The sequence below is a fragment of the Anneissia japonica genome, unplaced genomic scaffold (assembly GCF_011630105.1).
Source record: "Anneissia japonica isolate Jap-2015-1 unplaced genomic scaffold, ASM1163010v1 scaffold3934_len446420_cov169, whole genome shotgun sequence".
Taxonomy (NCBI): domain Eukaryota; kingdom Metazoa; phylum Echinodermata; class Crinoidea; order Comatulida; family Comatulidae; genus Anneissia; species Anneissia japonica.
In genome coordinates this window covers 274967-290754 of record NW_022723069.1, presented here as the reverse complement: position 1 = coordinate 290754, position 15788 = coordinate 274967, and the positions used below count along the sequence as shown (strand labels likewise).

The following is a 15788-nucleotide window of genomic DNA, read 5'->3' as shown; positions in this document are numbered from 1 at the left end:
AGTGATGTCATAAAACTGCAAAATTTCAAACTCTACTGTCAGGTATACCACTAGAGCACAGAAGTAACTTGCATTACCGTAGATTTGATCCAGTCAAGGATACCTCCCCAAACAAATGATATTTTACGCCCTTCGAATTCGGTTCAAGAACATTAATTTTAAAGATACTGTAATATGTATATATATATATGTGTGTGTGTGTGTGTGTGTGTGTGTGTGTGTGCGTGCGTGAGTGGTAACAATTAACTAAAAAAATAATTAATATTTTTTTTACAGGTTTTGCTGAACAACGAACGCGTGGTGTATGCCACTTTCAAAGGTAACTTAAATATAACCAGGGAACAGTTAAAATACCGCACAATCAATGATTATGCCTGCAAACGACAACGTTGTTCTCACCAAACCCCTTTTCTCATTACTCATACAATGGTCAAACTCACTAAACCCTCGAAAAACAATCTACAACAAATGAAAAATCATTTAGAATACACCGCCGTTAATCTAAGAATTAAACTTTGTCAACAAACGCAAGATGCAGATATTGAAATTTCCCTTGAATTAACTTGAATCTTCGCGACCTAGAGATCAAATGCTCATTTGTCCCTCTATCATTATCGAATCCTCTTCTGTTATAAACGGGCTGAACTTTAGATGGGCATGGCCAGACCAGACTTTTTATAAGCTCGCTTTGAAGCAATTTAACTCTGATTCACCACGTCAGTAGGAAAGGAATTTCAATCATTGGTAACTCGAGCTACAAATGGCTTTTTCCAAAAATTTTGTAAATTTTTTTTATTGAGTTTTTTTTTTAATATTTTGAATAACTTAAAAAAACATACAACAATTACAACATAAAAGTCAGCAATAAAAATAACATAATGTAATAATCACCGATATATAAGAGTTAATAGTAAGAAAATAATAATAATAATAATAATAATAATAATAATAATAATAATAATAATAATAATAATACTGTTAATAGGCTCTAAATTGTTATAACAGTCTCCAGTCCAAACAGCATTTTAATTAGCATTGATAAAGAAGTCAGATATGGTTTTTATAGAAGTAATATTATTTTCTGCAAAATAACAATAAGTTCTTGTTTTTGTTTGCGCAACTTTTATGCATGGCCTCTCTTTTTTATACTTGGAATTCCAAACACAACTACCGTACTCCTTCACAGGACGAATCATTGACTTATAGAGGCTCAAAAACCTCATTAAGGGGAACAAAAACATAACCATCTAGTTTAGTACGATATTATAATACATACTCCAAGTATCGAAATGCACGCCATCGTGTCGTGATTCTATGAACCTCGACACGATGGCGTGCATTTCGATACTTGGAGTATTTATTATACTATCTTATCTGAGATTAATCAGTGGACCTTTCGGTTTCTAGTTTAGTACTGTGTTTGTGAAAATGTTCAACTGCGTTTTGGTGATTAGCCTGTGTAAGTTGAACGTGCTCAGTACATCGTAGGCCTACGCGAGCGTCTAATGGGCTTTCCGCTAAACCTCGTCCCTTTGATATTGTTGTTAAGGCTTAAAAAAAAACCGGTGTAAACGTAGGGAGAAAATGTGGGACATGCTCGTATTCCTGGTGTATTTCTGATTGGTCGGCTGTTAAGTGTGATTGAAAATCCGGAAAAGTCCTTTAAATAGGCCTATTCCTAATTTTCCGTGCGTCCAATGGTTTGGTAAATGGAAGAAAAATCTCTGTGATGGTTCATCTACTTATTTGCATATTTTTTTCAGTATTTCTGGTTCAAAGACCTACCATTCCAAATCGGTATTATTCCGGAATTCCGGTCTGCCGGCATCCTATGTAAGAAAGTTATCTATATAACTACCAAATGTTTTCCTAATTACACATCCAACCAGCTGTGTCCCATTAATATTAATTATCTCTTCAGTACCATTATCTTTAAAAACACTATTACTAATAATGGAATGGCCCTTATCGTTATTGCGTTTACTGTGTGCAATTAGTAAGAAGTTTCTTCGCACAAACTCAAATCAGATCTGCTAGCTAATTACGCTTTTAATCTTCATCTCGATAATTATCCAATTCTATCGCTTGAATCCCACAAACACCTAGGCATAATTATTTAACATAACACTTTAACATGGAAATCTCACACATCTTCACTTAGTAAGAAACTTAACTCTTGCTTATCTTCTTGTACGCACCTCAAAATTCACCCTCCAACTACTTTACAATTATTTGTTTCTGTCTCGCCTTGACCACTGTTGCTCTGTCTGGGGATCAAAATCTACCTGTATAACAAAAGTTCATAAGATCCAGAAGAGGGCCATTCGTATCTTACTGAAACTTCCTCCTACCACTCACCTCACTCATAACCTTGCTCCTCAAACTCTTTGTCAATGCTTCAAAAGGATTGTTGCCAATGGCCGTATGACCACAAAAAAAAATCACTAAAGGTGATCTTCTCATTCTAAGTCTAAATTTAAAATCATTAAAACTTCATCCATTTATGATGCTCCTTATCTCTACAACTCTCTTCCACCGATTGTTCGTTCTGCTTTCTCTTTCTCTTCTTTCAAATTTAACATTCTGCTTTATCTTTTATCCAATCTTGTGTAATTTTCCCTGTGGACATTTCATTGTGTTGCAATATTTTTAAATCATGATTTTGCTATGTTTTGTATAGAAAATTATTTACCTTTTATAAATCTTTTTAATTAAAGATATTATTATTTATTTTAGTTTAATTAAGTTCCGGTATCTTCTCTTTAATTCACTTGATAAATTATTATTTCATTTTTTTCCTGTTGCATGTGTCAATTTTAGTTTTTTTCTCTTGCTGTTAATTTTTAGTTTTAATGTTTTTCTCAAATCTTTATTCTTTTTTTCTAATTTTACATTTTCTGTTTTAATTTAATTAATTTGTTTATGTTAAAGATCTAGTTTAATTTTTAATCTTTTGTCTTTAATTGTATGTACGTACTGATTTCCCATATTGATCAGCTTTGGCTGGATGGTCCACCCTTACAAAATAATATTGAAATAAATAAATAAATAAATAAATAGATAATCTATAAATATATATACACTATATATATTACAAAAAATTGATAGCAATATTTCCCCCCTTTTTGTTTTTTTAAAACCAAAAACAGGACCTAAACCCGATGATGCCACTGTAGACGTTCAGTCTCTACCAGGTATAGTTGTTTTATTTTCTTATATTATGTTTTTCAAATATATTCAACAAATGTTCACCAAACATGACCTAAACCCGATGATGTCTCTGTAGACGTTCAGACCTTACCAGACATAGTTGTTTTCATATTATTATATTACATTTAGATATTATATTTAGATATACGGACGGTCAAAGTCGCTGCCCTATAAAGAAATCCTTTCCTAAATTGTTAACATCCACTTTAGGTCCATTTTAGCTTTTACATTGGATTACTGTTTGGTATTGGTATAATCACGTTTTTCACAATGTTTTTGCCTCATTTAACAAGTACAGTACTGTAATGTTTAACGTTGTTATTATGTTTGGTGCATACTGTTGCCATTATGGGCTAGTAGTCGTCCCAGCATGTCATATGATGCTATATGTGGTAGAGTCCAGCTAAAGCTGGGTGCTCCGAAGGCTTATCAGCCGCGTAGCTCTCCTGTTGGTTGCCTCGGGCTTTCAACCACCTTAACAACCGGTGTCATGGGCAGTTTCATAGAGTTTATCAGGCAGTACTCCACTTAAGGTACATAGTTATTAAATCTAACCATTCTCTTTATTTGGCAATTATTGACTTTATTGAGATATTAGATTGAAACGAGCAACATCATACATTGTTTTTGTTTTGGTTAATTTCAATGTAAAACAAACTTTTTCTGTCAGTTTCATCTTTATTTTTGTATTCGTACACTATAAAGATATGGCTTCATAAACGTATTCCGATGGTGTTTGCATCAGTATTTATTAATAGGGAGTTTTCGCAGCCTTACGAAAAAGATAACGAATACGAATACGTCATCAGGTGTATCGTCATTTGTGCCTAAAAATTCACGGAAAATGCATGATGTGACATATATGTTCCTGTAGGGGATGGATTGACTGAACATTTGATGACGTAGCCGTACTGGTTATCGTATTCGTAAGTTTGCGAAACCTCGCTAATATGATAATCAGTACGATAACAAGTTAGGTAGGGCAAAATCTTCATTAGTAATTATAAACGTAAACATTACTCACAATAACTAATCATTATAACTTTAAATTTCAAAGTAATATATTGTATATTTCTAGGATTTTCAGCATCTGAGAGTTGCAATTTTGAATTGAATGATTGCGGTTTTGATCAGAATGTTGCCGGTGACGTTTTCGACTGGAAGCGGAGCCGCGATATGGATCATACCACGGGTTACGGCTATTCCTTTGGTATAAACGGAGCCGGGCGAAATCCGAAGGATAACGCGATCTTCAAGACTGAAGTCATCCAAGCGAAAGGCGGCAATTTGAAGTTTTATCTCCACACAGCAGATTCTTCTAAACGCCAGAAGCCAACTGAGTTGAAGGTGGATATATTGCCGGCTGGCATGCCAAGGCAGACGTACTTCACTTTTTATGGTCCCAGCGGTGATGCTTGGGTGGAAATGAACTTGTCAATCTCTTACTACCTTCCATTTCAGGTACGAACTGAATGCCTTCCCAGCAAACACAAGACGTTATTTTAACGTTCGCGAACGTTTTGGTTACGTATGTCAGAAAATGACGTCATACAACTTTGCAGCACTGTTGCAATGTTGTTGTGTTGTGAAATCGTTATAGATACGTATTAAAGGTATTACGTTATAAATACGTATTTATAACTCTAAAAAACTGTCAAACCGTAACGTTTTCACATCGTTATTATAATGTAACTCTCTGCTTTTATCAATAATAATATTAATAGTATAATTACTACTATTATTTAATCATGTTTAATATCAATAATAATATCACTGTTATAAATGATTATAGCAATGCAAAATATGGATAACATATTATTTATAATACGAATAATTCTAACTGTAATGTTCATCTTTGATTTCTGTAGTTTATATTTGAAGGAATCATTGGATCGAGCGGAAGTGACATCACAATCGACGATATGGTTTGGACTCCGGCATAGGTAACCACTCACCTTACCCCATAATAATATTCGTAGCAAAGAGTATAGAATTGCAAAAACTGCCCTGATTTTGTATGCACACCATATATGGAACGTTAAAAAGGACTATAGGCCTATGCTTGTAGGCCTTTAATCCGGTTAGCTTGGTTTACACAGCAATTATTAGCCGCTCCTGCATATGCTTGACCCAAAAATAAGATGTGTGTTTAGAATAAGTTACAAGCTGCAAGCACCATCATCCGAACTCACGGTTAATAGCATTGCGTGCATTTTCAAATTATTTCAGTAACTCTTTAAATTTAGTTGTTTTAGTTGAATTTTAAAGTATATATATATATATATACTTTATATAATATATATATATATATAGGCCTAGCCTATTGTTTCTAATCATGCTTGCATGAAATTCTCTCTTTATACTATCTGGCTTTTTCAACCCTCACTCACTCGCCACTGAGGAAGGACTAGTGTTGTCCGAAAGCTCTGGTTCTATTTCTGCCAAGGATTGCCAATAGCGAATATATCACTGTCCTACTTGTAGGTGACAATCGCTTACACAAGACAAACATTCACACATGGTACTTTGCACAAACCAAATCTTATATATGAGGTTTTAGGAACTGCAACACTGACAGGAATTGAACCCATGACCCTCCACTCCATTACATTAATAAAAACAATAATATAATAATAATAATAATAATAATAATAATAATAATAATAATAATAATATTAATAATGACGATAATAATACTAATACTAATATATAATAATAAAAATTATAGGCATAGTAGTAGTAATAATGATGATGATAATAATAATAATAATAATAATAAAAACAATAAATATATATAACAATAATAATAATAATTATAATAACAATAACAATATTAATAACAATAACAACAATAATAACAGTATTAATAATATAATAATAATAATAATAATAATAATAGTAATAATAATAACAATGTAATAATAATAATAATAATAGATAACAATAATAATAAAAGATAACAATAATAGAAATTATTAAGGATAATTGGATCAAGCAATAAAGACAGGAAGTTAATTAACAGTTGGCCTAGCTAGCCATAGAGACAGATGTACGTAGTATAGAGAGATCGTCGCGGGCGTGTGGGCGAACATGATTGATATGCGTATTGACTGATACCTATAGTGAAGGGTTGAAAGTGAAGAGCGGCAGCACTTTATATCTATGTGATAAAGCTAGCTGCGGAAATTGATATCCTTAAGACGTAAATGGCATCATTTTGCAATTCATTTATGAACGCGATTCGATGCAATCTTCAGGTGTGAACAGAATACCAGACCTTGAGAACCTCTGGACGTAAATAAGCTTAGTGATTTCGTCACCATGGCTACCAGTGACGCCATGTCTAATTGTTGATAATACTTTCTCTCTCTATATATATAATAACCATTGTTGTGCTTCTAGTCTTAATGGTTATGTGCTATTAAATTCTTGATTGAGTTCGCCAATTCTGCCACCAAAAAAAAATATAGAAACGGAATGATGAGTGGTCTCTAATTTAGAATGATATTACTAAATAAACATATTTTCGATATTAATAATAATAATAACAAATAATTTTAATAATAAAAAAAATAAAGTAAAATTTATTAAGATTATAATAATTCTATAATGATATTAATAATATAATAATAATGATAATAATAATAAAAGTGATATTATAATTTATAAATGCATATATGCGAATAATAATAATAATAATAATAATAATAATAATTATATAAATAATATTAATAATCATGACATTTTAAAACGCTCTACTTTGGACGACACGATACTATAATGTGACATTATCAACAAAGTTGTTATGCTTAACTATTAGAAATTGACAAGGTAGCCTTCAAAAAGCATTGAAAACACCGTATTCACATCGCTTGCCTCACTCATTATTTCTTTTTTTGTGTGCGCCGTAATGGAAAGCCAGGCCATATGGACATTTATCAGATAATTACATAATAACGACCTTAATAATGTATATACTACAAAAAAAAATCTTTATGCAAAAGAGTAAATAAAAAATGTTATCACATAATACAGTAGGTGGCTGAAATAAAAAAGTTTGCTATTTAAAAAAAAGTATTGTTTTAAATCATAATCATAAGCAAATGTTCCTTAAGACGATGTTTTCGGAATATAAACGCGCAAAGCTATAATATATTCTACGGTTTATTGAGACACAAATTGCCGTAAAACAAGTCGAATTTAAAGGCTCTATAACAAGGTGCAAATTGTGCTCAATTCTAACACATATAAATCGTCTTCCAACAATGCATTATGATTTGTAAAACGGTAAAGAAGAGGAATCTGTGAATGAAAACAAAAATCGCCCGAACTGGGATTCGAACTCGGGATCTGTTTCTGTTTATGCAGATACCTGGGTGTTTCTTTGGAAGTGCGAATCCGATGGAAAGAAATAGACTACACAGTCTATTCAGGTATGGCGATACAACATCAGTACAGGTATTAGAATGCTACAGTAAAGCTCCAAAAGACTTTAGACCTTATGTAATACGAAATTTAAAACGTCGATCTCAAAAATAAAAAGAAACCAAAAATAATAATAATTCAAATGGACATGCTTTAATTTTCCAAGTTCATTATAAACTTCTGTCATTTTTTCTCTTTCCTTACACAAATGCATGTAATAGCCTATGATATTATAATAAAATAATTAAGTTTATGATATAAACTATGTGGATATAAACTATGTGAGTTTTAAAACGCTTTAAAACATTTCGTTGGCTTATGTACATGGATGTTATATGTTAATTTCGTTGTCATTATTATTATTAATGTTATAATCTTTATTAATAAAAATGAATGAATTAATAATATTATCATTATTATCACTATTATCTATTAATTAACAATTCAAACATTAAATTAACAAAATATTATTATTTTAATTAATATTACAGGTATTAGCGTTAGCAACCAATGGACATATATAGGTGTATTCATGGTGTCGTATAGCGTAATCATTCATTTTCCTGATTTTGTACTTCACGTGGTATGTTCGTGCCACAAAATTAATCATGTGGATGATCTGTAACAGAAAAAAAAGCCGTTAATACCAGTACGGCTACACACTAATTTGTATTTCCATTCACTGATATCACTCAGCGGTTATGTGGCACCACATAATTGGCACAAGCCTGGCAACGGGTCAGAACAATCACAGACTACTTAGTGTATCATTACATTTAGGATCACAAATCAAAATCAAAATAATTCTGTCAAAGTTAGTGCCACTGCTCATCGGTTGTGCGAAGGCTTTCCGACTGGGTACCGATGTCCATAATGAGATTACAAGTGGGCGCGGTCAGGTGCCGCCCAAAACCACTGAAAGGGCTTTAGGGGGCGAAGTCCGAAAGCTTCAACAATTTATGGATTTGAAATGCTTATAAACTGTAGGAATTACATATATTTTCTTTCTCCCTGACGATATGTGGTTTTTCTGCCCGGCAAAACAGAGGGAGATGGGAGAGGGGAAGCCCTTCCAAAAAGACGGGAGTAGGGGTCTACCCCTGTCCTCAACTGGTTCCACCACTGCCACTGCTGCAGTTGCTGTCACTGATAATCATTAAAATAATCATTGTCGTTATCATTAACACCACCATTAATACCGTTATCGTTATTTTTATTGTGATCCTTATTATTAATATTATTAATAAATAATATTTTAAATATCAATATAATAAATGATAATAATAATAATAATAATAATAATAATAATAATAATAATAATAATAATAATAATAATAATAATAATAATAACATTAGTATTACTTTTGATATTGTTATTTTGAGGTAAAAATAACAAAATGAGCTAGTGTGATCAATAGCCAATACCTTTTTGTTCGAATTCAAAGTCATCAATGAAAATGTTTTCTTTGCTATCTTCCATAAATCCATCGATTTCAAACTGAAACTGATAAATACAAATTATTGAAAATGCTTTTTTTTTTCTATAGGGTTGATTGATCGATTGATTGTTTGGCTGTTTGATTGGTTGATTGATGGATCGATTATTTGGTTGCAATTGTGATAATTTTAAATGAGAAATTTAGCATTTTAATTAGTTGATGCAAACCAGTCACGATCGCCGCGGCAAGAGGATGCTCGAATTTCACAATAATCTGGTAACCACGTATTACAAGATCATAATTAGTATACTCCCCGATTGTATATGAATAATAATTAAACATTTTAAGTAATGAAAATGACTTTTTTTGTACATTTTGTTGCAAAATATGAAGAATGGAAATAATTGGAAGATACCCACAAAAGAGAAAGAGAAAAAAAAAATTAATAAGGAGTTTTCGCAAGCTTACGAAATTTAAAACGATAACGAATACGGTTACGTCATCAAATTTTCAGACAACCCTTCTCCTACAGTAGTATATCTGTCAAGACATAGGCGATTCATGCCATTTGCATGAATGGACCTTTCCGCTAAGCCCCGCCCCTTGGATATTGTTGCTAAGGTCCCACAAGGCGACAGTGTTAAAACATACGAGAACGCCTGCGTTTGTGGGACAACACGTGTGTTTGTGAGACGCGCGCGTATTCCTAGCGCTGTTCTGATTAGTCAGTTGATAAGTTTGATTGACACTCCGGAAAGGTCTATTAAGGATCATTTCAGCTGGTAAAACATATTATCAAGAATGCTTAGACACGCAGGACGAGTTATTGTTTTCGTAAGGTTACGAAATTCCTCTAATAAGTGAAATTCAGATTAGGAAAACCAACATGAGAACCTGACATATGGCTAGTTGACCATTTACCAAAGTTTACTACAGTATTAAAGATAAAGCAAGATGAAAAACAAGTATGACACTCAATAAGTTAAGCATTTGGTATTAAAAAAGTGTGCATATTGAATGAACTCGATGATGATACAAATCTAGTTTCCGACCAAGTGATGGACATTGAAACGCGTCAACAACATTTCTATCGTAATCATATATAATTACTGTACCGCGTAAATGATTGACCTTGGAGTTATCAACTCAATGGATTGACATGAAATAAATAAAGTATATACTTCTTTCAAAGTCAGACCATGTAGTGGTGGAAATACAATTGTGAATGCATGTGCACAAGGAGATATGTATAATTTTCTTTTAAAAGGAGACATTTTTTTGTATTCAGATTTAGGCCTACAGAATTGTAGTTTTCCCCGTAAAATTATGCCTTCTCAATTACGAGCATTACCGTATTTCATAGTAAATCAAAATAGATTAGCGTAGGCCTACCTTAAACTTTGATGTGTGATCCATATGTACGTCAACCGACATCGGGACCCATGGCCTATCTAATTCCGCCGCCATGGGTACCCACGGTCTATCCATCCCGCTACTGGCTAGATAGATCAGCTTCCTGTCACTGCGATCAGAACGCCGGATGTACACACCTAGACTAGCATTTTTAGCGTTTGTCTTATCAGGAATATAATATCTCATACTAAGTACTCCAGAATTTCCGGAAAACGAGGGTGAAACAAGAGTGGATGACGCCTCGGTGTTGGTCGAATCTCCCGCGTTAATTCTCATCGAGCATCCTGAGAAGGAAAAATGCAACGTTGGAAAATGTATGGCAAAGTGATTTTAAAAGTCATGGACACGAAATTGTTTAAGATCATATGGCCAAGAAAAGAGAAGTCGGCCGGATGTATTATAAGAGAATTACGGGTAACCTTTTTTTTTTCTGTTTTTGTTTTCTATACAAAGATCGTCGTCATCGCAGTATCATAGGCAGTGGCGGTGCAACGTGGGGTGGGGGATCCGAGAGGAAGAACATTCAGTAGTTTAATGCCGTTTTCCTTCAATTTCACATCACCTAATATCACACATCAATCACTTGTTCGAACGTCAAATGTTTGGCCTATTCTGTATTTTATTGGTCTATTGATGTAAAAAGGTTTGATGAATGCTGCAACTATGTATAATGAATTGAATGATGGTAATATAGGTGGGGCCGCATTAGTATAACTATGAAAAATGAAACATTGATTGCATTTTATTGACGAACTATATATAGTATTTATTTTAACAAGCTTTCGCCAGCTGTCTATGCTGGCTTCATCAGGTGCAAAGAATGCAAATAGGAAAGGAAAAGTTAAAAAAAGAAAACGAAATATGAGAAGGAAAAGAAAGGGAAGGAATAGAAATATAAAAGAAAAGAAAAGGTAAAAAGCGAAAAAAGGAAAGAAAACGAAAATTTAAAGAAAGGAAAAGAAAAAGGAAGAAAACGAAAATGTAAAGAAAGGAAAAGAAAAAGAAAGAGAAAACAAAAAGGTAAAGAAAGATAAAAAAATTTGAAAAGTAAAGAAATAGCAAATGAATGAAAAAAGGGGGAAAAGAGAAAAAGTAAATTGAAGTAGGAAGGAAGAGGAAAGGAAAGAAAAATGAAAAGAAAGGAAAGCTAAAGAAAGACAAAAGGGGAAAAATGTGTAAAGAAGAAGAACGAAAATAAAGGCAAGAAATTGAAATATATAGAAAGAAAAGGAAAAGGAAAAGAAATGGAATTGGTAAAGAAAGAGAAAGAAAAGAAAAAGAAATGGGAAAAGAAAAGGAAAGAAAAAAAATAAAAGGCAAGTAAAGGAAAATGTATAGGAAAGGAAAAGAAAGGAAAGGGAACAAATAAAAGAAATAGAAAGATAAAAGAAGGAAAGAAAAAAGAAAAGAAAAAGCTAAAGAAAGAAATTACAGGGAAGTAAAGGAAAGATAGACAGGCGATAGGAATGAAAGAAAGAAAGGAAAAAGGAAGAAAAGACATAAAAAAAAGGAAAAGAAATGTAAGTTAATGTAATAAGGACAAGAAAAACAAATAATTAACAATTATTTAAAGAGATCAAAGAGAATTAAAAATACTGTATTTTGCCTACCTTCTTTATCACAAATCCTAAGCCAACCAGAAAGGGCGTAGATGTTGGCGAATGCGTTGTTGAACCCACACTCATCAACTTCAAAATTACATAAAAATTTGTCTAAACCTAGAATAAGAAAATTGTGATAAGTAAGCATTTTAATCTAAAACACAAAGGTGATAAGGTGTAATGATATTATTATTGTTGTTGTTGTTGATATATATTATTACTTTTACTATTGTTGTTGTTATTGTTATTTAGGCCTATTATTATTATCATTAATATTATCATTATCATCGTCATTTTTGATAATGATAATAGGGTCTAATAGTAATGAATCGGTGGATTAGATTTGATGTATTCGGTGTAATATTACAATAGCAACAACAAAAACAACACCAACAACAGTATTATTATTATTATTATTATTATTATTATTATTATTAATAATAATAATAATAATAATAATAATAATAATAATAATGTGAATATATTGATGATCGTACTAATGATAGTAATGACAACAACAACAACAGTAATATAATAAATATAATAATAGAATAAAAATAATAAATAAATTAATAATGATAATATAATAATAATAACAATAATAATAATGATAATAATATTGATAGTAATGACAACAGCAACAACAGTAATAAAAACAGTAATAATAACATTTATTTTCATATATTTCCACAAAAAGAAGAGATAAAAAAGTAAGAGAAATAAATCTGAGTAATATACAATACAACATTATAATTGTAATAACAATTTGTAAACACGGTCTTTATTAACTATTATAAAAACATACCGTACCTGATTTTACATTTCACACACAACATTTTGTTTCTTCCAAAACAAATTTTTCAGCAGGATTGAATTCATTGACACTAAGATATTTTTAACTATAAGAACTATCATTATTATTTAATACAAAAACAGAAACAATTTTAGTAGGCCTAGGCCTAAGTGTGAATAAAATATACTAGACAAATAGACGACACAGTAGAATAATTTTATCAGAAATTAATTTTTTCAGCTATTTTTATACAGTATTTTTAGACCAAACAAGCAAATTCAATATTTCTTTATTCGTCATAATACTTAAAATGTGATGAAAAACAAATATGTGATAGCCTATTTGGTTTCCAGAGACAAGCTTGGTCGATCTTAAAATGTCAAATACAAAAATACAAATATAATTATTGTGTAAAATAAAATGCCACACATGAAAACCACAAAAGTGATGGCTATTTTACATTATCATTTAATTTAAGGTAACAATGATATATATGCATACTACATAAATTACTGTACAAACAATATTTAAAATACATTATTAAAATACAAATATAAAAACGGACATATCTGAAATATAAAAGAAAAACAGTATTATAAAAATTAATCATAAGGTAAAAATGATAATAGACCTTCAATACAATTCATGTACAGCACAAACAATACTTGGAATAAAAATATAAAAATACTGTAGGCTTATCGATACATAAAAACAGTATTTTTACACACAGATTATCTCGTAAGGTTTGATAGATTTATTGCACTTGGAAAGAGCAATTCAATGTGATGGTTTTATTTACAACAAATCCGTTGATGTTTTTATAAATAACGATATTATGAGGCGAAGGCGTAGAAGTCAAAAAATAGGTCACCGCTGTAAATAATAATAAAATAATGTTATATTTATATAGCGCATATTACACATTGCCCCTATCCGCTTTACAGAGAAATAATATAGGCCAAGTGAGAAAAAGCACAATAAAATAATAACAATAAAATAAAATAAAAATAATCATAATAACAATAACACACACACACACACACTGGCTACCTGTTTAGCCGACTGAGCTAAGTTGCTCTGTAATGTAACCAAGCCCCGCCCCCACACATTTCTGCCCGTCGGTATTACCTTACCTGGTGGTAATATAGGTGGTGTTTGGCATGACGATCAATAATCATAACAATTGTCACATAAACAGTGAAGGTCGGAAAGCCCACAGTTCCACTCTGAACAGCATTCACACGGACAAATTGCGTCATCGCCGTTAGGTGCAGAAAACCGGCTCCGAATCTATAATCGTCTCGATAATTTTCTTAAAGAATGAATTTTATCTATTTAATTAATTATATAATTTGACAACATACACCTCACCTTTGTATGGGAGGCACTCGCTGAAATAGGTGCATTCAACATACAGGTTTAAGACCCCTCCTCACTCCATGCACTAAAATAATAATTCCTGGGTAGGATCTATGATAAGAACAGAGACGAGGGGCACTTAGACTTCTCCGACATCTATGAAATTTTGAATGAAGTGGCCACAAAGTGCATCCGGAGTACTACTCCATCCCTGATGACACAACGTCCAGAGACCAGACCAAATGAGTTCGGTCATATGAGCAAGAACTGACATTCATGATCAAGCCATGTGATTACAGGCGAAAAGTCTTTCTTTTTTTCTTTTCAGGCTGACCTTTCAGGATGACCCTTCACAATATATTTTTTTCGTTGGTATGCTCCTCTTTATTCTACCCTGCATTTTTACTGAATCAGTATTTATATTTGTTTGAATGAATTTGAAAAGGAAGCGAATAAGTGTCACTTTGAATTAAATTGAATTTACGTGGAAGGTAAATTCTACTTTGCTTATCCAACTTATTTAAAAAAAAAATATATTCTATAATATCTTTTTAACCAGGATGACACAATCAATTGTGGAAATGTGTTTCACTGTAGTCAGATTAACAGTCAACTTTATATGTATAAACATGCTGAATGAATTTATGTTATTGTTGTTTTTGTTGTTACTGTAATCTGTAAGGCGCGGTACAAATTATTTTTATTCATGGGCTCTGCCGTAGTACTCTTAATTATTTAGTCCATTAAAGTGTTTAAAATATTAAAGTGTCAATAAATGCTTTGAATTGGACCGTTCATCCCCAGTGATGGATTCAAGGGGGAGGGGGACCGGCACGGGCCCCCTAAAATCTTTCCAGAATATAAAAAATGGAGAAAAAAAAAGAAACTATATTGAAATTTATGTCTGAGAGTGCCATTTTCGGCTATCTATCATCATTTGTTTACCACGTGGCTTAGTTTGGATATAGACCCTCACATCTGCGAAAGACCATCCTGAAGAGCCCTCTATTCCAATGACGAAAAAAAAAACCAAAAACTCAGTACATAACAAAATTGCAAAAGTAATTTAAAAAAAACTGATTTATTGATTAAATTATATTTAATATTGATTGAATAGCTCTGAAACAATGTAAAAAAATAATGGCTAACATTTGCGAATGAGTATTGGATGACGTCATTGCTATGTACAATTTCTGCTTGCAGTAATATTGGCGTCCCCATATCTATCAAATGTTAATACAAATGAATAAAAGATTAAGTAAAAAAAAAATACAAGGTGAAATTCGCAACATTAGGTAAATACTGTTGGATTTGAATTTTTTATCAGTTCGTCACCATATGTGACGTAAAGAACTGAACAAAATACAGTCGAACCTAGACAATTATGAAACATATTCTATTTACAACCCGCTCTTAAATGTTCAATGATATACCGTATTTATTCGAATAAACGCCCCTTTAAGTCAACATCCCTCCCCTCCCTTCGAATAAACTTCAGAGCCTCACTAGGAATAAACGCCTCCCTCGAATAAACGCCTGTCTCTTATA

At 32.0% G+C, this 15788-nt stretch overlaps 2 protein-coding genes across 3 annotated transcripts in view; one reads left to right on the top strand and one right to left on the bottom strand.

Annotated features, from left to right (window-relative positions):
• The first annotated feature begins 202 nt into the window (after nucleotides 1–202).
• LOC117112106 (MAM and LDL-receptor class A domain-containing protein 1-like) lies at nucleotides 203–5236 on the top strand. The gene is made up of 4 exons (XM_033255156.1): nucleotides 203–319; nucleotides 3150–3194; nucleotides 4289–4671; nucleotides 5079–5236. The coding sequence occupies exons 3-4, from the start codon at nucleotides 4387–4389 to the stop codon at nucleotides 5151–5153; spliced, it is 360 nt and encodes a 119-aa protein (XP_033111047.1). The 5' UTR covers nucleotides 203–319; nucleotides 3150–3194; nucleotides 4289–4386; the 3' UTR covers nucleotides 5154–5236.
• A 2530-nt stretch (nucleotides 5237–7766) lies between these two features.
• Nucleotides 7767–15788, bottom strand: part of LOC117112111 — a 13688-nt gene continuing 5666 nt past the window's right edge. For both annotated transcript variants that reach the window (XM_033255163.1, XM_033255164.1), the window contains exons 3-6: nucleotides 12098–12205; nucleotides 10467–10771; nucleotides 9061–9139; nucleotides 7767–8254 (exon numbers count right to left, since the gene is read on the bottom strand). In XM_033255163.1, coding sequence (XP_033111054.1) covers nucleotides 8238–8254; nucleotides 9061–9139; nucleotides 10467–10771; nucleotides 12098–12205 — 509 coding nt within the window. In that variant the 3' untranslated portion in view covers nucleotides 7767–8237. The remainder of the gene's footprint in view (nucleotides 8255–9060; nucleotides 9140–10466; nucleotides 10772–12097; nucleotides 12206–15788) is intronic.

Coding starts and splice junctions, on each gene's coding strand:
- LOC117112106 (XM_033255156.1), top strand. CDS start 4,387: ATGGATCATACCACGGGTTACGGCTATTCCTTTGGTATAAACGGAGCC. Junction 4,672..5,078: donor CTTACTACCTTCCATTTCAG/GTACGAACTGAA, acceptor TGATTTCTGTAG/TTTATATTTGAAGGAATCAT.